Here is a 20,950-nt window from a genome sequence, read left to right as displayed (position 1 = left end):
CCCTCTTACGACTATTCAATCCTCCCCGGCAAGATCCTCAAGCCGTCCGGCGTTCATTAGTCGACTCCGTCGCCAAACTGCCTTTCGACTCTCAAGACACTTTGCAGGCTGCTTACGCCGTGTGATTTCGGTCAGCTTGGCAGAACCGGGCTAGTAGAGGGCCTTAGGGATCCATTACCCACCGAGTTCTCCAAGTCTGGGAAAAGGCCACCCAGGTTCTCCGCTACACTGGACATTCGAATCACTGAGTCACTGTCGATCACGACACTCCCCTGCCTATCCGCAGCTCCGTCTTCGAATCGGGCTCACTCCTTGTCGGCTCGTTGCCACCGCTCCGTGGCGTGAATAGCGAATCCATTTCCCGCCAGTCCTAGCCAACCGTTCCGGCTTCGCAATTTTCGTTTTCGTGGATTGGCCACGCGACCACCGCCAACGCAATCGCTCTACGATAGTTCGACTCGATCTTTATCCTCTAAAACTCGGAGCAATGTCTGCTGCAGCAATGTCGAAAAAGAACAAGGGGAAGAAGGTCGCAGACCCCAATGAGACATCCAAGCTCTTGGCTGCCAAAATATCGCAGTTGGAGCAAGATGCTGCCGGAGAAAAGGATCAGGAGGCAGAAATCGGTGCGTCATAATCATGAGTGGTGGAATAAGTGGAAGTTGTTTCATGGGCTGACTGTTTGCCTATAGAGCGCGAAGTTAAGAAGGCTACGAGGGACCTGAACCAACTCCTTAGCAATATCGAATCTCCGATGACACGGCTCGAGACGGTTCACAAGAAGTACACCGAACTACTGGCCGATATGAAGAAGCTAGATCGCGACTATTCTAAGAGCAAGAAGCGGGCCGATCAACTGCAGAAGGATCAGGACAAGGGCAAATCCGAGTTGAACAAAACCGTTACTATGAAGGATAAATTAGAAAAGCTGTGTAGGGAGCTAACCAAGGAAAATAAGAAGGTCAAGGTAGGTTGGTCCAAGCTCCACAGCATCACTATTACGCTACACCACGTAGGGAGATGGCTAAACGAGATGGTTCATAGGATGAGAACAAGAAGCTTGAGGAGACCGAAAAGAAAGCGCGGCTTATTGTTAACGAACGCCTCGATTCTCTGCTGTACGATATTCAGGACGTCATGGCTGCCAAAGGGAATCCCCGCAGTGAGAAAGCGGACATCGATCTAGACGAAGCGTGAGTTGCGGCTGTCTGCTGGGTGTGCTCATTAATCTCTGACCCCCTATCATAGTTTGCGCGCAAAGATCAAAACTATTGGCGAGAAATTTGAAATGCGCGAGTTACATTACAAGGCACTCCTTCGCAGCAAGGATGCCGAGATACAATGCCTTACCGCCAAGTACGAAGAGCAGCGCCGTACAGCCGAGAATGAAGCCGCTCGTTGTCGTGCTCTGAGCTCCCAGGTCTCTACCTTCTCGCATACCGAAGCCGAACTACGCAGTCAACTAAACATCTACGTGGAAAAGTTCAAGCAGGTATGGACCGATGTCGATGGCTTGCTCGGCCTCAGCCTCGTTTTGACCGCTGGTAATAATAATATCGCAGGTGGAGGATACGCTGAACAACAGCAACGAGCTTTTTCTTACGTTTCGCAAAGAAATGGAAGAGATGTCCAAAAAGACCAAACGGCTAGAGAAGGAAAACCACACCCTTACACGGAAGCACGATCAAACGAACCGCAACATACTCGAGATGGCGGAGGAGCGCACAAGGAATCATGAGGAGTTAGAAAAGTGGCGAAAGAAAAGCCATCATTTGGAAGCACTTTGTCGTCGAATGCAAGCCCAGGGTCGCGGGCAAGGTCTTGCTGCGGATTTGGATGGCGATGACGAGGGGACGGAGAGTGAATATGATGAGGACTATGAAGACGAGGAAGATGATGAAGGAATCAGTGACGATGACTACGAGCTTGACAGCCCGGATGGCGACATGAACGGAGACCGCAATATTCCCCAGCAAACCGAAAAGCCAGTATTTGGGCCTCCCCCGCCGCCCAACCTGCTGGAAGCGCGAGCCAACGGAAATAAGGCAATGATCAATGGATGCCACTAATGCAGTTTTCATCAATGTCATGTTCTCGTTGTTCATGTTTCCTTGGGCTTGGAACCAAACACGATTGCGAAGCCTTCGCCATTTGCGCTGGCAATGCCGCAATTGTCTCGGGTGTTCTTTACGTCTCTGTTCAGCTGCGTGGTAGTTGGCCTTTATGAGTTGAAAATTTGCCTCCCTGAGAGCGTGCACTGGCAACTGCGCAGTGTGGCGCTGGTCGCTCGGGGTCTCTCGTGTCTCCGTATGCAGATCTTGTAGCGGTTCGGCTCTTTAAAGATAGGTTGCCCTGCTCATTTAGGTTGCTGTCAGCCTTGAATTGCAACATGCACCATCACAGCTGTGGGGGTTTTGCAAGTCGTGGTCCTAACTTTTGTTCGCTTTTCTATTTCGTGTACTTGTACATGCTAGATCACTAACATCTAAACGTACTTATTACGCTATCATGAAAATTATTTGCAATACAAATATCATGTCATATATGTCAGCGCTCTTGGAGAGAATTGAAGCAGCGCCGATATTTCGATCAAAGTCTACTCGCCGGGCCGTTAATATAAGATCCTCCCTTCTTCAGCATATCCACAGCCTGCTGGACCATCTCCCGGACAATCACACCGGCAGGTTTGATCTCTTTAATGATGGCCGAAACATCACCCATCAAAAACGGCACGTCGACATCCTTATCGTTCTTGAAGTCATGCTCAATAGGAACGATACCTTGGGCCGTCAATCTAGCAATATCTTCGGGGCGCTTCTCCCACTCCTTGATGTATTCATTAGGAAGCATGCGCAGCGGCCTCCCAGAGATGACTAGCGTCCGTTTCGTCTCTCCATACTGCGCACCAACAACAGCCTCTTTGTGCAAGCGACTCGCACCACTTTCCTCTGAAGCGACAAACCTGGTTCCCACCCAAACACCCGCGGCACCCAGCATCAACGCCGCAGCCAAGCTCCGGCCATCATTGACACCACCCGCAGCAACAACCAACGCAGGCTGCCCTGTCAACGGGCTTTTATACTTCCTCGCTACATCCACCACCGCCGGTACGAGCACTGAAAACGGAATGTCGCCCGTATGGCCACCTCCTTCACCTCCTTGCGCACAAACAATATCTACGCCCAGCTTGAACGCCTTCTCAGCGTGCTTGGGTGCCCCGACCATGTTCATGATCAGGATGCCCGCGTCGTGGAGCCGCTTGATGACCCGCTCCGGTGGCACACCGACTGCACACACGAACAGCTTGGCTCCGTGCGAGATGACCACGTCAATGAGCTGATCCAGCTGCCCGTGGGTGTAGTCATGGTTCGTGGCCCGTGCTCCTCCGCCGACCTGCGGCAAGGCCAAATCAACGCCAAATGGTAGCGAAGGGTCTTTAAGAAGTGATTTGAGTTCGGTCAGGATCTCGGATAGTTGCTCGGGGGTATAGCCTAGCCCGCCGACTGTTCCTAGACCGCCGGCATTGGAGACCGCGGCGGCGAGGGGTGCTCCGGATGCACGTGCCATGCCTGCCAGCAGGACCGGATGCTGGATTTTCAGCAATGAGCAAAGGGGGGTATGGAGAGACATGGTTCAGGAGCGAGGGAGCTGAACTATAGAGCGGTATGTTTGTTACGCTGTTATATAGGAGGTAATTTGTCTATAAATCGAAACAATGGGATGCGGTCAGCAACAAACTCTGACTTAAAAACGGGCAAGCCTACCTAATAGATTGTAAAGTGGGTTGTTTCCAGATAGGAAGGCTCCTCTAGGACTTGAGCTTGTAGCAGTATGAACAAATCCATTGCTGGAGGAACGCCTTCTCTGAGCATAAGTATCCTAGTGCAGAGCATATGATCCGCGGTGAAAGCAGGGGAACTGGCTTGTGCCTGAGGAGCTCAAATGCGGGGAAGCGGAGCTCCAACGCGTTAGACCCGGACGGACCGAGGCATTGGCCTTTGCTCGCTCTTGCCACTCGGACCACATTGTGCTCTTCCTTTCTTCAACTTGGCACTAATCCCAGTGATAATGGCTGATCATAAGGACTGAGTTCCTGAATTATGCGGAGTTGTGTCGTGTGCATATTTTTGAGCTAGCACAAATATTCTGCTCTTATGGCCACTAAGAAAGGCTGTGTACTGAAGGCCGCGGCTTGGTTACGGTCTTCGTTGATCCTATAAACAGACATTGTAACTTTTGGACTTGGGCAAAAAACTCCACAGCTGATACAGGAATCGCTAATAAAAGGCAGACAAATCACAATCCAGTGAGCGAATGACTTCGATCGAAAGGCCAAAAAAACAGACCATAAACCCATATCAGACACAGAAAGTATGTTCAAAGATGCAGTATACCCAGCAGGATTGAGAGCAAGAAGCCGCCTGAAGTTAAGGTCATGTCCCTTTTGCCGTCGCAGATTGCGTCGCTTCCATGATCACCTGAGTTCCTGTCACTGTCCCTGACATAATCGCAATGTTCTTTCGTGGCCTAGGTAGGAGATTGTCAACTATACAACTCTCTCTCTGATGTATCACATGGACTGCTTACTCGTTGATGCCGTTACTCCCATCTTGCAATGACTCCTGCTTGGTTTCTGTCGATATACTCGTACCCGTTACTGTCGTTGCCGCTGTTTCTTCATTTGATGGCGCAGAAGTTGTCAAGACCCGGTAAGGATAGGTGACAGCAGGGCCGGGGGGAGGCTGATAGTAGCCTACCGCGCCTTGAGGCGCTGTTGCAAGAGATCCTGGGATGCTCCTTTTGAACAGGTTTGAGTGCAGGCCGCGTAAAAACGCGTCGAGATACGCTGAGGTGACGATGCTCGCTATCAAGCTGGTAAGTAGAAAACTGCGCAGCAGGTGGCCGAAAGGAAATAGGACTCGCATTCTGACGACAGGCCACTATTCAAGTACGAGGATTTCCCGCAAATCACTGTCTTGAATATGGGTCAACAGGATGGGCGAAGAGATCCTGCCAAACAGGGAAACCAAGCCTATACATATTATACTGGACAAAAGAGTCAACGTGGATTGGGCGCATTCCATCCATTCGGCATGCCACACACAATGCCACATCCCTCGCTGGCAATTTTAATCTTCCGGTATCCCGATGATGTTTTGGGTCATTCGGCTTTAGTCGGATTGAAGGACACTGCTGCCACGGAGTAAACTTCCGGGAATCCATTCTTTAGAATGAAGGAAGGAATGCTTGAGCGCTTCAATGAAGGGATGGCGCGCTGGCGATAATGGACCAGACCATCCATCTATCGAGTTTCAGGTTTAGCATACCATTTTTGGCGCAAAATTTGTCCACGATAATACAAGCAAAACGCAAGTCTTCCTGTCTCGTGCAGGGGCCTTCTTATCAGCCAAGGCAAAAGTCCTCAACCAGGCCGGTAGGGTCGAAACAAACCTTCCAAGATCTGCTAAATTCCAAGCCTAGAGGGCGTAAATCCTGTCTAAGTCGGACTGCAGCGAAAGGTATCCCTCTTCCTACTATGTTCTTCAGTCAGGGCGAATTAGTGTGGTCTTCTTATGTCGGAGACCGGATAAACCCAGATTAGGATACAGGAAGCTTCGCTGGGGTCATAAGTTCAGTTCTTAGTCCAGCTATCTACTTACTAACCCTTAATCCGTACTAGGAGTCATCTAGATGCGCGGTCACTGTTCATAAAGTAGCTAAACATTGAGCTCAGTCGAACATGCCTAGCGTGCCAAACAACAGCATGGATAATTGCCATTGGAGGCTTCAAGATGTCGAATGATGCATAGTTCTATAAAGTAAACCCACAATAATTAACAGTAAAAAGTTATTCCCATTAAACCATAAGAACAACAGCCATAGATCTCAGTCAGTTGTGAAGGACTTTGGCAAGTTGCCTGCTTTCCAGAGGTGGAGAAGCCCAAAGCGGTACTGTAATTACGCAACGCCAAAAGACGCGTGATCGCGTTGGCGGAAGAAGCACAGGACAAAAGCACTCAGCACCACCAGCTGCATCCAACATCACTCAAGTACATAGTCGCCGTCGCCCATATGAGTCTACACTTAAAATAATTATTCAAGTGTATTCGGATAAATTGACGCCAAAATGGCAAGCAGCGACGAGTTCCTGCGCCCTCCCACGTTCGTTCTCCCGCATGTCAATCTCCCCGATTGTTAAATTTGCTAAAGATGAAGTCTAACTGTCGATGCGGCTCATATAGCAATGAAGAATTTGACGCAACCACCCGTGTACCCTCACATTATAAGCCTTTGGACACATTTCGACTGGGAAGCGGCCAGGATCGGCATTACCAGCAGCAATATGGCGACATGTACTTCTTGCGGTTGGCAAAACTCAAGCCCGCAGTTGAGGAGATTGCAGTCGAAGCATGGGAAGGTTTTAGTGTAAGACCGGTCACATTCATCGCATTTCAAGACCTCGATTGAGGATTACAATAGCATACAAATGGGAAACTGGTTTGCTGACATGTTTTGGTTTGATGGCCAGATCGCTGGAGAAAATGCGCGCCGCGTGGAGAGAGTCCTCGACGTGAGGCAGGGAGAGCTTTGTTGGGTCGCAGGAACGATATACATGGACATGCCATTGAAGCCGAATATTTTGGACGATCTTACAAAAGAGGTGAAATACTACAATGCTCTGTTGCGTACGGCTCTCATTCTAATTCTGGCAACAGAACTATACGTTAGCACCACCTCCGCGGCCGACTTACCAAGATCCTGCTCATCCGGAGTTGACTCAAATTATGTTGGAAGACGAGTCCGGCCGACTGCGCCTAACTGGGAGCATGCTCCGGAACACGCAGTTATGCACAGGAGCCATCATTGCAGTCCTGGGAACCGAGAACGCAAATGGAGATTTCGAGGTTATAGATACCAAAGTGCCTGATCTACCACAACAACCCCGCCAATGGGGGAGCGATACACTGGACGCACCAACGGGAGCCATGAAGGGTAAGATCGCATTTGTGAGCGGTTTAGGGATCACCGGAACTTCGAGCGATACTCTTGCTTTGGAACTTTTGGCAGACTATTTGCTTGGTTATACCGGTGGTGCTTCTGAAGGTGCACTACCCGATGCTTCTGCAATCACTAGGTTGATTATTGCGGGAAATTCAGTTGGAGCGAGCATGACTACGGATGTCAACGCCGATAGCGCTACAAAGAAAAGGACCGGTCCGAAGAAGTACGGATATGATGCTTCTGCTTATAATGCATCGCCTATTACGCGACTTGATTCTTTCCTAGCAGAGATCCTGCCTAGTATGCCCGTCACACTTATGCCAGGCGAATCTGACCCCGCAAACTTTTCTCTCCCTCAACAGGGAATCCACCGTGCTATGTTCCCACAGGCTAGAGCATACTGTGCTCCGCCTCCTGCTGGTGAGGACAAGAAAGAGCCAGGTTGGTTCGACAGTGTAACGAACCCGTGGGAAGGGGACGTGGAAGGATGGCGACTATGGGGCAGCAGTGGTCAGAACGTGGATGACATCCTCCGGTATTTGAATTTCGCAGATGAGGAAGGGAATGTGGCCGATGGTGCTGGAGATTCAGAGGCGAGGATGAGGGTCATGGAGGCTATGCTGCGCTGGAGATGTGGAGTTCCCACCGCGCCCGATACACTATGTAAGCTCCTGGTTGACCTCTTGATCCCACTGGTACAAATGCTGATTTCTCGGAAACAGGGTCCTATCCATTCCAAACACATGATCCATTCGTTATACAAACCTGCCCGCATATTTTCTTTGCTGGCAACCAGCCACAGTTCAAGACAGCTGTAATTGAGGGTGATGCCCCACTGAAGCTGAACGGAGCCGACACGGAGATGACAGGAACAGATGACGATAACACATCTGGGCCTCGTGTGCGCCTTCTATCTATACCCAAGTTCAAGGAAACCGGAGAACTAGTTTTGGTCGACACCGAGACCCTCGAGGTGGAAGTGGTGAAGTTTAGCACATTTGCCGGACAACAAGAGCAACAATAAGCAGCTGATACCAATAGCATATATTTATGAGATATAAGTCTTATGAGCTACTGCTTTGTTGTTTTGTTCTTTTCTTATCATATCATTGACACCGATATGCTGGCTAAATCGGAAACAAGGGCTATCTGAGATTCGTGCATTAAAAGTGGGCGGTGCCAAGCTCCGCGCGGAAAAGTCCCAGCTCTTCAATTCAATCTTCTACCACCACGCATCGGGGTCTGGAGAACCGGCTATCTCAGTAATCCATACTCACGTACTCCTAAACAGACTCGTCAGGGTACTTTCGACTTATGAGCCAGATATTTCGACATGCTGCTTAATGCCAAGACAGGTATATCGGAGCATTGATTGCATGCGCCACCACCCAAGCAAGCTAACTAAATCCCCTCTATAGCCATTTCCACCTCCACGGTGCTTTTAGTCCCATATTCCAAATGGCACGTTCCAAGATACCATGAATGGATGAAAGATGAGGTAAAATCGTAATCTTTTTAGACAGCCAAACCCCCACCGTAAATATACGAATATCATACCTACAATTACTAACCTGCCAAATTAGGAAATCCAAGAAGCAACCGCATCCGAACCCCTCTCTATAGAGGAAGAATACGCCATGCAACAAAGCTGGCGCCAAGACCCGGACAAGTTAACATTCATCGTCTGTCTCCCATCACCATCCCAAACAGAAACCTCAACACCCGCCATCAAAGACACAGACGACGCCCCAGACCGAATGGTCGGAGACATCAATTTATTCCTCCGCGTCGATGACGGCGAAGAAGGAGACGCGGAGCCCCAAATCATCGGGGAAATTGAACTAATGATAGCCGAGAAGAATAACCAGCGCAAGGGCTTTGGGAAAGCCGCTCTGAATACTTTCCTACGGTATATCGTTGACCATGAAGCGGAGATTTTGGATGAGTTTGTTAGCAGGGATGAGACTGCCGCGACGGCATTGAAGGGGATGGAGGCGGTCCTTAAGTTTGCTTGTTTGAGTGTGAAAATTGGTCAGGCTAATGAGCGGAGTCTGGCGCTGTTTGAGGGTGCTATGTTTAGGAAGGTTGCTGAGGAGCCAAATTACTTTGGGGAGTTTGAGTTGAGGAGGGAAAGGGATGCGCTCGGACGGGAGATGGTTGATGTGAGTTTGGAGAGGGCTGGGGTGTCGGGGTATGTTGAAGTGGGTTATGGGAGGGTAGAGTGATCCTCGAGTAGTGGATCTCTTATGGGACGTTGTTGTAGATTTGCTTGGTCATGATAGAATACTGTCACATAGGTCTTAGATCTTAATCTATGACATCAGAGGACTGGGGCAGTCTGACTGGGCTGTACATCTCAAACTAGATCTTTGTGCTCGTGTTATGGAATGAGGCTGGATATGGTAGCATGTATGTACGGTATGCGGTCATAACAAACGGCGAGGGCTTCACAGCATAATCCGTATGTTACACGAGTCTACAGCATGCACGGCACCGTCCGATCGGCAACGCACATAGCCAGTCCAATACTACGAATCTACGACCTGCAAAAAGGATAGCATGGGACCAAGACTAGCAATGCCCGTTCAGTCAACGCAGCATAGCCAGGGCACGAGGACTCATATCACATCATCGGGAGAAAGTGGAGGTATCATGGAATTTTCAACTGTTTTTCTCCATTACGTTGTATAGGATGCAAGGTGCTCCGACAAAGCTAATCCCTTAGCAGAAAAGTTCCAGTCATGTAGGTCATCCGGTTTCAGTGAAATGTGAAGACATATATCAGAGTCCACTGGTAACCAGACGCGAAGAGACAACCAATCTGGTTCAAGGATAGATTAACCCTCCGTGTCGGCCCACAGAAGCAATCCATGTCCATGCCAATTTCCTAATCGTAATCGACAAGTGTATTCATGCTTCGACTAAATTCCATGCGCCGACGACCTTCTCGCCGAGTCCCAACCTCAATGTGTTGATGAAGGTATTTACAGAGCCTTCTTCTTGTCTCCCTTGGAGACGTCGACAACCTTGAGAGCTGTGTGAGAAAACAATTGATGTTAGTACTCAATCCGAATGATGTCATGCAATAGCCGAGGTCCACATCAATGCCCATCTCAAGTCGTAAGGAAACAAACGCGTCCGACGACATGTATCTTGTTCCATAACACCATCCAAAGAAACAGTCGATCAGGTGACGGGAGCAAACGCACCAGGGGGCAGGCTCTGCTTGAGCTTGTCGGCCTTGTCGGAGTCCTTCAGGACAAGGGTGTAGACGAAGCGGGAGCAGCGGACCTTGAACTTGATCTGCTGGTCCTTGGGGTTGCGCTTGATGCGAGCAGCTGTTTGAAAGACAAGACCATCACGCGTTAGCCTCCACTTCTTATCATTCATCCATCCCGATCAACCATTCCAATTTGCCCTTTCGATGATGGTCGGGTACCCGTCTCGAGCTTCCCCCTCCTCAAAGAGCTAGCTCCGCGGAGCTTTCCACTTCATGATAACTAAGCGGCTAAAGGTCGGGTAAACGTACAGGACGCATCCTTGCGGCGGCAGACCTCGATGAACTGCTTGATGTCGGAGATTTCCTGAGGCATGGTGGCTAGTGGGGTTTGTGACTTTCGTTTGAGTAGTCGTGGATGACGGAAGGTTTGGATGACAATCGCGGGTCTCGAAGCTCGTCGGCGGGCGGTGCTGGCCGGGGGAATCAGCTAGCTTCTGTGGGCTGTAGGGTTGCCCCCCGGAAGCCCTTAGTCCGCGTGCCACGTCGTGGCGGGACATCCCGCAATGATATATGTGGCGGTGCAATCGATAAGGCGGCTGCCTACGGAGTACGGGGGATCGACATCTATAGTGTTTTAGCCACCCTCCATCTTATATCTACTGGGATATCTGGCAACAAGCTTGTTGTTCATCTCAACAGATATCATCGCCTCCTTCCGTCTTCGTGACTACTAGCAATACGTTTCACAAGTATACATAGCAGCGATCTCTAATCCAGAACAAAATGCCAACGCCTTTAGATCGCGCGTTGAACTCCAAGGTACTATACAATCAGCCCCAGAAATGATAGCGGCGTCCGTAAGCTAATATGGCCCCTCAGAACCTATTTCTAGGTATATTATTCTGAGCTGAATATTGTTGACGGAAAGTCCGATCTAACTTTGTCAGGGTTTGCTGGAATGGTGACTGCAGCGGCCGCTTGGGCCATCTGGGGTAGCGATGTGTTCCCCGCTGAAGCTGACCCAACTGGAGGCACGGATCGATATCCTCTGTGATTGTAGGTATACCAAGCTGACGTCTAAAAGATCCGGAGAATTGGACTGCAGATGAAATGCGGAGATGGCTTCGAGTTGTATGTTTTCTTCTTCCTTCGTAAACAAAACAGTCAATGTCGCCAAAAAAGAGCAATGGTTTCTAACTGTCACTCCAAGAGGGGCCTTTTGCCCAGCGAAAGCGCATCGCGCGACGAGTTACTCGAGCGCATCAGAGCAAATATGCGTGTACCGCGAAGATCCGCGGTCCAGTGACGAGATAGCAGTTGCTCTGTTTCGGAAATTCTTCGCTTGGCGTGTCGTGGGGTATTTATTTCCTAAGGGTTCTTCCGTTTTCCTTCTTCGGCTCAAATTGTGTAGTCGCGTCCTTGGATCATAGCGCATAATGTGTTTATCAAGTCGTCACACCGCAATAGCAATTCTATTCATTTCCGTCAAAGGCATAGTGAGAGGCGTCCTCTTCCATCAAATAAATTCTGGTCTTGTTCCTTCATACGACGAGTCGGAAGTTCTGGGTTTGGATAAGCCATTCTCGCTTGCGCTTCCCTTTGGGCCCGTCGGCGGAAGGATTCGGCACCAGCACAAAGGTCTCGCTGAAGCCTCGTTGGGGCAAATCTCTGGACTCTCCAAAGCGCACATAGCCGCTAACGACAACCAAGATAGACATGTCCTTGACAGTCGTTTCAGTGGGGAGCTTCACTCCAGTCGAGGTAGGTGTTGGATACGCCTTGTTGATAATCTGGCAATCGACGGACTGCACTTCGTAATGCGTCGGGGACATTTGGTTGACAAAAATCTCTTGGACGGCGGCTCCATCGGCGACAGCGTTTCCGTTAAAAAGGATCATGGCCGTGGGCTGGCTGTAGAACGAGGCTATCGTGGAACGGTTGTTCTCGAGGGCAGGGTAGAAGGACTGGACAAAGTCGGTTGCCGCTGAAAGAAAGTCCAAATTAGAATTTTGCGGGCGAGATATTTCTCGTAGACCGACATACCATCCGTGGAAACCTTTGTCAGTGTGTCTTCTGAAGGAGGAGCCATTGTGATTCGGGACTGTTTGATGGATTTCAACGAAAATTTCGGGAAACAAGCCAAGACACTGTATATAGACCCTAATATCAAGAAACTGGAGCTCCTGAAAAATTTTCAACAGTCCAAAAACGAGTTATAAGATGGTGGTCGAACAGAGTGAACGACACTAGATGCTATGTCAAGAATGCGCGATCGCGGAGAAGAGGAGCAGGCATCGGACGGCAGAAAAAAGGCACGGAAGCTTGGACCACCCGGAGATGATGATCGAGCTCCGACGAAAACGCCGCCTGGAATAAACCATCATTGCTCCCTTCCGCAGTCCCACGCCAATGGCTATCTCGAGGGCAGGTTTTCGTGCGGCATCTTGGACCGGCCAATTCCTGGCCTGCAGTCGCCCATCTTGGAAATGCGTCCCCCGCGCAACTGCCCGCCCGGCGACAACGATCCGTCCGCGTCGATTCGCAACGGCGGCCTCGGAAAGCGCTTCTAAGAAGCCATACTATGTCACGACACCCATTTTCTATGTCAACGCTGGTATGACCTCGTCCCATGTTTTATTGTGCTTTCTCGCTCGCCGCTAACGCATTGACTCATATAGCCCCTCATGTCGGTCATCTGTATACTATGGTCCTTGCCGATGTCATCAAGAGATGGCGGACTCTCATCGGAGACGCTGACGCACAATTGCTGACGGGAACGGACGAACATGGCATGAAGGTACGGGCCAATAACCACTGCCTAGCACAGTATGGCTGATTTTGTAAAGATTCAGCAGGCCGCGTTGGCTGCGGAGATGGATACGCAGGCGTTCTGCGACATGAATTACAAGACGTTTGAGGTAGGCAGCATTCACTATACTGTCGTGCTCCGGTGCGAAATCGATTCTAACATCTAAGTTTAGGCTCTAGCAAATGCTGCGAATATGGACTACAATTACTTTATACGGACAACTGAACCTGCGCACAAGGAAGCTGTTCAGTATTTTTGGGTATGTACTTAGGAAATACGCCCGGGCGCATGACTCTGAGGCTGACATGTGAGTAGGAAGTGTTGGAGCACCGGGGATACGTTTACACCGCGAAGCACGAAGGCTGGTACTCGGTTAGCGATGAGACATTCTACCCTCAGACGCAAGTACAAAAGTCGCTGGACCCCGAGACTGGACATACCAAGATGGTAAGCTGCACGCCAACCTATCTGCCAAAACAATCGAAGCTTACCCAGACAGGTCTCCATTGAGACAGGAAAGGAGGTGGAGTGGTCGTCGGAAACCAACTACCATTTCCGTCTGTCAGCTTTCCAGGAGCGTTTGCTCGATCTATACAAAACTGGATTCATTACCCCGACGATGTATACAACCAATGTTGTCAAATCTGTTTCCGAAGGCCTTCAAGACTTGTCGATCTCTAGACCTGCGGAGCGGCTGACCTGGGGTATTCCGGTTCCCGGCGACAACACACAGACCGTCTATGTCTGGCTAGATGCGCTTGTCAACTACTTGACCAAGGCAGGCTACCCGTTTGCACCCGGCCAAGGAAGCCACCTCGGTTGGCCCGCGGATGTGCATGTCGTCGGTAAGGACATTGTTCGGTGCGTATTCGCCTTCAAGCTTGCCATATACGCGAACCCTTGACTAACCGAGCAACAGCTTTCACTGCGTATACTGGCCCGCATTCCTCATGGCTCTTGACCTTCCTCTTCCCCGCAATGTACTCGTTCATGGACATTGGACTATGAACCGTGAGAAGATGTCGAAGTCTACGGGTAATGTGGTGAACCCCTTCTTTGCCATCAACCGCTTCGGGGTGGATTCCATGCGTTTCTTCCTCATCCACCAAGGTGCATTGGTGGGCGACGCCGACTATGATAATGCTTACATCATCCGCGACTATCAGAAGCTACTGCAGAAGGGGCTCGGAAACCTTGCACATCGGGCAATCGGCTGTGCCAAGGGTAATCTTAGGACTTACATCGAGAATGGCACGTGCGGCAGACTTCCACCAGCGACTCCGGCCGATGAGGCGTACGAAACAATGCTCAAGGATGTACCCAAGAGGGTAGCAGAGCAAATGGAAAATCTGAACCCCCGTGCTGCCCTGCAAGAAATCACTACCTTAATCGATCAGGTAAGGGATAAGGATAGACCCACCCTATGATCGGTGATTATTTGCAGACTTATTCTAACCCGGACCACCCAGACCAACAAATACTTCCACCACGCAGAACCATGGAAGAGCCCGAACGACCGCCAGCGATCGATCTTCAATGTCGCCGAATCACTGCGAATGGCCGGTATCCTCCTGCAGCCTGTCATGCCCACCAAGGCCAACGAGCTTCTGGACATGTTCCACGTAGACAGAACGGACCCGGCCAAAAGGAGCTATGCGGCGGCGACGTACGGCTCCGACGCAGACTACGGAGTGGATGCTAAAAAGAGTATCCTATTTCCCCCTCTTATCGTGGAAAGTTAATGTGGCGGTCCTTTCCATTTGATAACAGGAATGGGCTGGGGTCCAATCACGGTCACCAGATTGGAAGGTTCGGTCAGCCAAAACACGCACAATTTAAGCACGGGTCTCCGCCTGGTGGAGGAGACAGTGGAAATAGAACGGGTTTGGCTTTTCCGTTTGCTGCTTGATGGAGACTGCGTTATGGATGGCTCTGGGTCCCAGACCGTCATTCATACGCATGCAGGGGTGGAGGGAAGGTTTATGTTATGTCATGGTATGGCGATAACTGGAGCAGAATATGCGCGAGTTTATCAACGGGAAAAGGGTGCCGACTGGGCGAAGGGTTGGTCGAATTCCTGATAGATAGACTCGGGGCGGGAAACTCTTGGGTGTGGGTTTCCCGCGGCAAACTTGGGCGGACTATATCGGAAAGCGTCCGTGTTGTATATCACGAACTATGGGATTCAGCGCTATATCATGGCGGGAGTATATGAGGTTTGTATCATATTCTAGGGGTTTTCTTTCTCTGTTTGACTGTAATATACATTGATTATCTTATACCTGATCTTGTCCCCTCTCCTCTCCTCTCCTCCCTTCTCTTCTCTTACTGTCTATCCAAAACAATATCTTCTTATCCCAACAACTGATAGATCATATCAAATCATATTCACCTCTTTACTACCATCTACTTTATTTTATAACATCTCTACTACCATCCTACTAACCATCATCATCATCAACATCATCGCCAATTGAACACTATCACCACACCCCGAAGGGAAATCGATATACCAACACACACAATGGGCAGCATCCTCCCCCCAACCAACCCCCCAACCTACAAAACCCCCTGGACCCCAACCCCCCTCATCGAATCCACGACCCTCTCCCGCGCCGCAGGATGTAGAATCTTCCTGAAACTCGAGAACATCCAGCCCAGCGGCTCCTTCAAGTCCCGCGCCATGGGCAATCAAATCCTCTCTCACCTCCTCAAACCCGAGAACTACCACCGTCCCGTGCACTTTTACGCCTCCTCCGGCGGCAACGCCGGCTTAGCTGCCGTCTGTGCCGCCCGGAGCCTTGGATACCCCTGCACGGTGGTGGTGCCTGTGTCGACGAAGCCGCTGATGGTGCAGAAGCTGCGCAATGCGGGTGCAGCGGATGTGATTCAGTACGGGGAGACGTTCTCGGAGGCGGGACAGTATATGAAGGATGTTGTGATGAATAAGAAGGACAACAATGATGCAGACAGTGATGATGATGTTGTGAAGATTGCCCTACATCCATTTGACAATGAGCCTATCTGGCAAGGGAACAGCACTATTATTGATGAATTGGTGGACCAGGTCCCGCCGCCTGTCGGGGAGGAAGAGGAAGAAGTTCATGCCGGTCGTGCGTTGCCGGTCGATGCTATTGTTTGTAGTGTCGGTGGTGGAGGGTTGTTGAATGGGTTGGTTATGGGGATTGAGAGGCATAGAGCTAAGGCTAAGGTTGCCGATGATGGTGCGGCGAAGCCTGTTCATCTTGTGGCTGTTGAGACCAAGGGCACGGATTCTCTAGCTACAGCGTTGGAGAGTAACGAACTGGTCTCGTTGCCGAAGATCACGTCGCAGGCTACGTCGTTGGGGGCTATTAAGGTCTCTGAGAGAACGTTTCAGTATGCGGTGAAGCCGCCGCCGGGCGTGAAGGTGCACAGTGCGGTGTTCTCGGATGCGGAGGCCGCAAGGGGCGTGTTGAGGCTTGTGGATGATGAGAGGTTGTTGGTTGAGTTGGCTTGTGGTGTTTGTGTGGAGGCTGCGGTTGGGGGGTCTAGCTGTGCTTCTTCATCATCATCTTCTTCTTCGAAGATGGTGGCTGCTGGTCAGAAGAGGAAGAGGGGCATGGATGTTGGGTATGTGAGTAAGGATGAAGGGTATGGAGATGATCGGCTGTCTGCTGGGGAGAATGAGGATGATGGTCCGGTTCCTTCGCTGTCGCTGTCGGCCTCTGCTGGGGGGATGCAGTCTAAGTTGAAGGAGTTGGTGCCGGACTTGAATGCAGACAGTCGCGTCGTTATTATTGTCTGCGGTGGCAGCAATGTTACCATTGATATGGCGGCAGAATGGAGGAAGATGCTGGCTGATGGGTGGGCATCTGAGTGATTGTGAATTTCATGGCTAATGCTACAATGGGTTATGGTGTATCTGTTGGTTTTGTTTGTTTCTTGTGGAAATTTGGGTTGCATGGGTCTCACTATACAGGTTAATGATGTACGACACAGCGTGCTTGTTTGATATATGATATAATAATATTAACAGAACCTTTTTTTCTGATAATCTGGAATCACTGCCTTAGATCGCTCTAGCGGCTAATTCTCCATCCCAGACTTCTCGCTAGCAATATACAAGGTTTTCATGCTGTTGCAGGAACGGCTGCACTGGTAATCGTCCGAATGCGATAATCCCAATAGTTAGATCGAATGGGATCATACTTCTCCTTCAGTAAGGTAAGCATACGGACGGCTTCCTGTTCCGATGCCGGCTCGCTTTCCGCAATGAATACATCAGCCAGCCATTCTACAGCATGGCTACTCTTGACCTCAACACTACCATCTTCCTTATCGACGACGAACTTGCCAGCAAATTCCTTCCATTCCGAAAGAGGCCGACCCGCGGCACGCAATACTCCCCGTGCATATGACCACGGGCTGCGGTTCTCGGGCGCCCGGACAATCTTGGATTTAGCGTACTGCAGCTCAGCGTCGACGACGTCTTCATCGACAACGGCTAGTCGGCCCTTCTCCGAAGGGTCTCCGCCGCTATTGGGCATCCCAGCATCTGGCTCGTTATCGCGCGGGCCAAACCGGAGCATGAAGCGGTGGTTCCAGGCGGAGTTGTTGCGGACATCCGATGCAATGAGGGCCTCCACGTCCTGGATTTCCCGCGGGGCATCCCAGAGCTTGAAGTGGCGGACGTACCAGTGACGGTAGGTCCAAACATGGTAGTTCTTGGAGTCTTGGGCAAACATTTCCATAAGGAAGTCTGGCTCCTTAGCTGGTGGGCTCGGGAAGTAGTCTGTGCGTGACATGAGAACTTGACGATGGTGCCTGGTGAAAGTTAGATGCGCCAACATAGAGTGGGATGAAAGGGACAGTTTGCCATACCATATCTGATAATTTTTCAGATACTTGAGTGAGACGCCGTTGAGCCATTCCAGCTCGTCTTTGAGGTCTTTGCCCAAAGCAAACAGGATCTTAGCGCGATAAATCCTGATAGTCCTAGTTAGCTGCCTGTCCCAACAGTATCATACGCGGGTCGAACAAGACAAGCTTACCATACGGTATAGTGTGCCGGATTCATCGAAATAATGTCTTCAGTCAACTTCAGTGCCCTTTCTGACATTTCGTTGGCCGCCATGACCGCTCGCAGATACGATGTGGCCTCGAGATAATGCGAAGGATAGGCAATGGTAGCCAATGGCTGGGCTCCTGAATCGGAGCCATCATTCAGAGGAATTGGCTGTATGGATGCCCATTCGGGATCAGACGCGTATTTTCCTTCCATGTTTCAACTTGAAAGTAAGTATTTTCTAGATATAGCGGCTAGTAAACACTTTTAACAGCTGGTCAGGGGTACGATGGTTCACGCTATACACATTCAAGGAGACCCTCGATTTAATATATAGGTGAGCTGAAGTTTCAACCAGCTTGCACCCTGATGTCTCTGGGACAATCCAAATTGTATCCTTGTCCGATATACCGACGGGGCAGTGAATGACGTCCGGTAAAATCCGGGGCACCAAAGGCCAAGCTTGAGTACGTATACTTGCTCACACACGAAGCAAGTTGAGTCTGCAGTAAACAGTCTATATGCTATTGGGTGTCGGAGTTACTTTCCAACGTGCAAAGAGGACTGCGCGATACAACAAACGGTGAAGATATTCCAGTGGATGGATTGATATGCGCCAAAATGAGTGCCTCTCCGTGCGGGTGGGGTATTATTGCCTCAGGCACCAACAGAACAATATCAAGGCGGCCAGCCATTTTGGGTGATTGTTCTGGCCGGTCTGCCATTGTTTCCTCCACCCTTCATCGCTTTTTGCTTCATGTTCATCTGGGGAAGCAACCACTACTTGACCCGGGTCCTTTTCAGAGCCACTACCAGTGGCGGTCACCAGCGCTTTCTGCAGCAGCCAATCCAGAAAGTCCAGTTATTGTCCACGATGATTCATGAAGGCAACGTGCGCTTCCCGAAGAGGACAAAAAGTCCCAAACGATGGTCATTGGCCCGCGATAAGGCCAGGCAAAATGTCCCCCGCATTCTCCAACTTGACATGGCCATCGTCTCCTCATCCTCTGCCATGTCCACCTGTTCGCTTTCTTTATCCTCAACTTACCATGAGCCCACCTCGGACCGATAATGCGTCGTGTCAAAAAGTCTCGTAATGGATGTGCTCGGTGCAAGAGCAAACGAGTGAGTTTAGTATCCTTTGCGCGGTGGCTACATAGTCCCGCCCCATGTGGCCCCAAACATTAATTTTGATGCTTCGCCTATTAATAGGTAAAATGCGGGGAAGAACGACCTCATTGTAGTCGATGCACCCGCCTGGGTGTCAATTGCCCTGGATACGTCCAGTCTCTGCGTTGGGTCACCAAGTATCCGCCGCAGGCCCACGGGGAGCCGAACAAAGATCCCACTGGGGACATTCCCAGTGATTCTAACACTATCCCGAATCAATGTTCCGATCCCAAAAATCTGACTACCAGCGCTGCCGACTATGTTGACCCGCTGACTCAGTCTTTGGCCCCCGTATTGCGCCGCTTTCCCACCACCACAAATCATCCATATCCACCCTCCCACAGCCATAGATACTAAGGCTGGCCCTTTTCCCTCCGAGCCGCAAAAGTCTTGGTTGTCCATGGGCCTGCACTGACTGGCTGGGGATCATGGAGGATCATTGAACCGTGTCAGCCAGTGCCATGCAGATCATGCAGCCACACCTGGCGTCGGCGCTGGAATCCACCGCCCTTTCACTGGGAATCTGTATGCAATGAACCCTATGATTGCGGTGGAACTGGCGGTCTTGGTACCTGCCAGAATTATGGTGTCTCCATTATAGAATTCGGGCCGTTCAGCTCGGATGACTTTGACTGCGCCAATAGGCGTTGGGAGATACGGGTGCCAGGGACGTGACTTTTGCTGATTCCCTCCAGGAAGGGCAGTGCAAGTGCCGCTTTCTCTCCCTAGAGCTCATCATGGCGTCCGTGTGTTCGTTCCGTCGCGCGGTCACCCTGCTTGCTATCGCCGGACAGGAAAGTGACTCCGATCCTTTTTCAGCTCGACACCTCGTCGGCAGGATTCGAAGTGTCATGACAGTGCCTTGACACCTGCCGACCGCTGCCAACTAATTTCTGTCCCTCAGTCAGCATGGGTTGCTTATTGGTGGTCTCGCGATCAGTGACCCCGCCGTTCAGCTCCCTGGCAGCTGTTGAAACTGGGGCCACCCATCAATGGCCGTTGATCTTGGACCTGCCAGCCAACGATGCGACCGCGATGATGGTGAAACGGGCGCCAGAGCCCGGCCCCCCGTATGCCAGCGGCCACATGGCATGATGAGACATGGTAGGGATTACGCTTAACGTTCCTTTCTCTTTTTTCTCGTAAGATCACGTTGGACACTGACCTGCTTTTGTTTTGTTTTTTCGCTTTTCCTCGAGGGTTATTTTTAAAGTTGTCTCAAATTGTCTTTGTTCTGTCTCTCTTGCTCCGCCGTTCTGTACGACCTCAAATCTCCCATTCCGGTAATCTACCACGCTTTCCCAACTACCCACTGCGACCGAGCGTCGGACTCGAGATCTATTCTTAACTTTAGAAGCAAAAGCATGACAGTCATGCTTCTAATTCTCCGTGCTACCCCCGTCGAAACCTAAAAAATCACACTCCGCATAGTAGAATCCTCATCCTTCTCAAGGCTGAATAATCCTGCCGCTGTCTTCGTTCCCCGACTCGAGGAAGTATATAAAAATAAAACATCATCATCATCATCCTCATAATCATCATCATCTCTACCCGCCCGGCCAAGCCCACGCTACCCCGCCAAGCAACCACATATCCTGACTACCACGTTCCATGGCTTGCAACAAGGCACTCCCGTCAGCACTACCCAGAATCCATGATCCACCGGTAATCTGAGCAGCATCCAATCCCTGGACCATGGTCG

At 50.6% G+C, this 20,950-nt stretch overlaps 11 protein-coding genes across 11 annotated transcripts; 6 read left to right on the top strand and 5 right to left on the bottom strand.

Moving 5' to 3' along the window:
* The first annotated feature begins 398 nt into the window (after positions 1 to 398).
* Positions 399 to 2,134, top strand: BDQ94DRAFT_5906 (taxilin). Its single transcript, XM_026776123.1, has 5 exons — positions 399 to 626; positions 693 to 967; positions 1,045 to 1,193; positions 1,249 to 1,492; positions 1,563 to 2,134. Exons 1-5 carry the CDS (start codon positions 488 to 490, stop codon positions 2,067 to 2,069), a joined length of 1,314 nt encoding a protein of 437 aa, XP_026632501.1. The 5' UTR covers positions 399 to 487; the 3' UTR covers positions 2,070 to 2,134.
* Positions 2,135 to 2,490: 356 nt separating this feature from the next.
* On the bottom strand, positions 2,491 to 3,896 carry BDQ94DRAFT_5894 (NAD(P)H-dependent flavin oxidoreductase). Its single transcript, XM_026776121.1, has 2 exons — positions 3,765 to 3,896; positions 2,491 to 3,700 (listed from the first exon to the last, which is right to left on the bottom strand). Exon 2 carries the CDS (start codon positions 3,628 to 3,630, stop codon positions 2,590 to 2,592), a length of 1,041 nt encoding a protein of 346 aa, XP_026632500.1. The 5' UTR covers positions 3,631 to 3,700; positions 3,765 to 3,896; the 3' UTR covers positions 2,491 to 2,589.
* A 150-nt stretch (positions 3,897 to 4,046) lies between these two features.
* Positions 4,047 to 4,937, bottom strand: BDQ94DRAFT_133154 (uncharacterized protein). Its single transcript, XM_026764214.1, has 2 exons — positions 4,588 to 4,937; positions 4,047 to 4,527 (listed from the first exon to the last, which is right to left on the bottom strand). Exons 1-2 carry the CDS (start codon positions 4,923 to 4,925, stop codon positions 4,434 to 4,436), a joined length of 432 nt encoding a protein of 143 aa, XP_026632499.1. The 5' UTR covers positions 4,926 to 4,937; the 3' UTR covers positions 4,047 to 4,433.
* A 1,106-nt stretch (positions 4,938 to 6,043) lies between these two features.
* On the top strand, positions 6,044 to 8,181 carry BDQ94DRAFT_5877 (DNA-directed DNA polymerase delta subunit POL31). The gene is made up of 5 exons (XM_026776116.1): positions 6,044 to 6,162; positions 6,243 to 6,426; positions 6,530 to 6,661; positions 6,717 to 7,665; positions 7,725 to 8,181. The coding sequence occupies exons 1-5, from the start codon at positions 6,128 to 6,130 to the stop codon at positions 8,024 to 8,026; spliced, it is 1,602 nt and encodes a 533-aa protein (XP_026632498.1). The 5' UTR covers positions 6,044 to 6,127; the 3' UTR covers positions 8,027 to 8,181.
* Positions 8,182 to 9,364, top strand: BDQ94DRAFT_5878 (uncharacterized protein). The gene is made up of 3 exons (XM_026776117.1): positions 8,182 to 8,357; positions 8,421 to 8,500; positions 8,586 to 9,364. The coding sequence occupies exons 1-3, from the start codon at positions 8,336 to 8,338 to the stop codon at positions 9,225 to 9,227; spliced, it is 744 nt and encodes a 247-aa protein (XP_026632497.1). The 5' UTR covers positions 8,182 to 8,335; the 3' UTR covers positions 9,228 to 9,364.
* Positions 9,365 to 9,634: 270 nt separating this feature from the next.
* On the bottom strand, positions 9,635 to 10,730 carry BDQ94DRAFT_133146 (60S ribosomal protein eL38). Its single transcript, XM_026764213.1, has 3 exons — positions 10,532 to 10,730; positions 10,212 to 10,340; positions 9,635 to 10,036 (listed from the first exon to the last, which is right to left on the bottom strand). Exons 1-3 carry the CDS (start codon positions 10,593 to 10,595, stop codon positions 9,987 to 9,989), a joined length of 243 nt encoding a protein of 80 aa, XP_026632496.1. The 5' UTR covers positions 10,596 to 10,730; the 3' UTR covers positions 9,635 to 9,986.
* A 66-nt stretch (positions 10,731 to 10,796) lies between these two features.
* BDQ94DRAFT_133144 (uncharacterized protein) lies at positions 10,797 to 11,455 on the top strand. Its single transcript, XM_026764212.1, has 3 exons — positions 10,797 to 11,041; positions 11,102 to 11,114; positions 11,170 to 11,455. The coding sequence occupies exons 1-3, from the start codon at positions 11,006 to 11,008 to the stop codon at positions 11,274 to 11,276; spliced, it is 156 nt and encodes a 51-aa protein (XP_026632495.1). The 5' UTR covers positions 10,797 to 11,005; the 3' UTR covers positions 11,277 to 11,455.
* Positions 11,456 to 11,763: 308 nt separating this feature from the next.
* BDQ94DRAFT_165181 (putative nuclear transport factor 2 domain protein) lies at positions 11,764 to 12,311 on the bottom strand (the record flags this gene model as incomplete). The annotated part of the gene is made up of 2 exons (XM_026770227.1): positions 11,764 to 12,206; positions 12,266 to 12,311. 2 exons carry the CDS (start codon positions 12,309 to 12,311, stop codon positions 11,764 to 11,766), a joined length of 489 nt encoding a protein of 162 aa, XP_026632494.1.
* Positions 12,312 to 12,624: 313 nt separating this feature from the next.
* BDQ94DRAFT_5837 (methionine--tRNA ligase MSM1) lies at positions 12,625 to 14,896 on the top strand. Its single transcript, XM_026776105.1, has 8 exons — positions 12,625 to 12,836; positions 12,901 to 13,019; positions 13,069 to 13,140; positions 13,204 to 13,290; positions 13,347 to 13,478; positions 13,531 to 13,892; positions 13,951 to 14,428; positions 14,501 to 14,896. The coding sequence occupies exons 1-8, from the start codon at positions 12,632 to 12,634 to the stop codon at positions 14,771 to 14,773; spliced, it is 1,728 nt and encodes a 575-aa protein (XP_026632493.1). The 5' UTR covers positions 12,625 to 12,631; the 3' UTR covers positions 14,774 to 14,896.
* A 1,021-nt stretch (positions 14,897 to 15,917) lies between these two features.
* BDQ94DRAFT_133140 (putative L-serine dehydratase) lies at positions 15,918 to 17,003 on the top strand (the record flags this gene model as incomplete). Its single annotated transcript, XM_026764211.1, has 1 exon — positions 15,918 to 17,003. A coding segment is annotated over exon 1 (932 nt), but the record flags the coding sequence as incomplete, so codon positions are not given.
* A 15-nt stretch (positions 17,004 to 17,018) lies between these two features.
* ramB (bifunctional protein farnesyltransferase/protein geranylgeranyltransferase) lies at positions 17,019 to 18,496 on the bottom strand. The gene is made up of 3 exons (XM_026776104.1): positions 18,065 to 18,496; positions 17,895 to 17,999; positions 17,019 to 17,837 (listed from the first exon to the last, which is right to left on the bottom strand). The coding sequence occupies exons 1-3, from the start codon at positions 18,292 to 18,294 to the stop codon at positions 17,144 to 17,146; spliced, it is 1,029 nt and encodes a 342-aa protein (XP_026632491.1). The 5' UTR covers positions 18,295 to 18,496; the 3' UTR covers positions 17,019 to 17,143.
* Between the last annotated feature and the right edge of the window lie 2,454 nt (positions 18,497 to 20,950).

This window comes from Aspergillus welwitschiae (genome assembly GCF_003344945.1).
Source record: "Aspergillus welwitschiae strain CBS 139.54b unplaced genomic scaffold BDQ94scaffold_1, whole genome shotgun sequence".
NCBI lineage: Eukaryota > Fungi > Ascomycota > Eurotiomycetes > Eurotiales > Aspergillaceae > Aspergillus > Aspergillus welwitschiae.
This window is presented reverse-complemented; position numbering and strand designations above follow the sequence as displayed.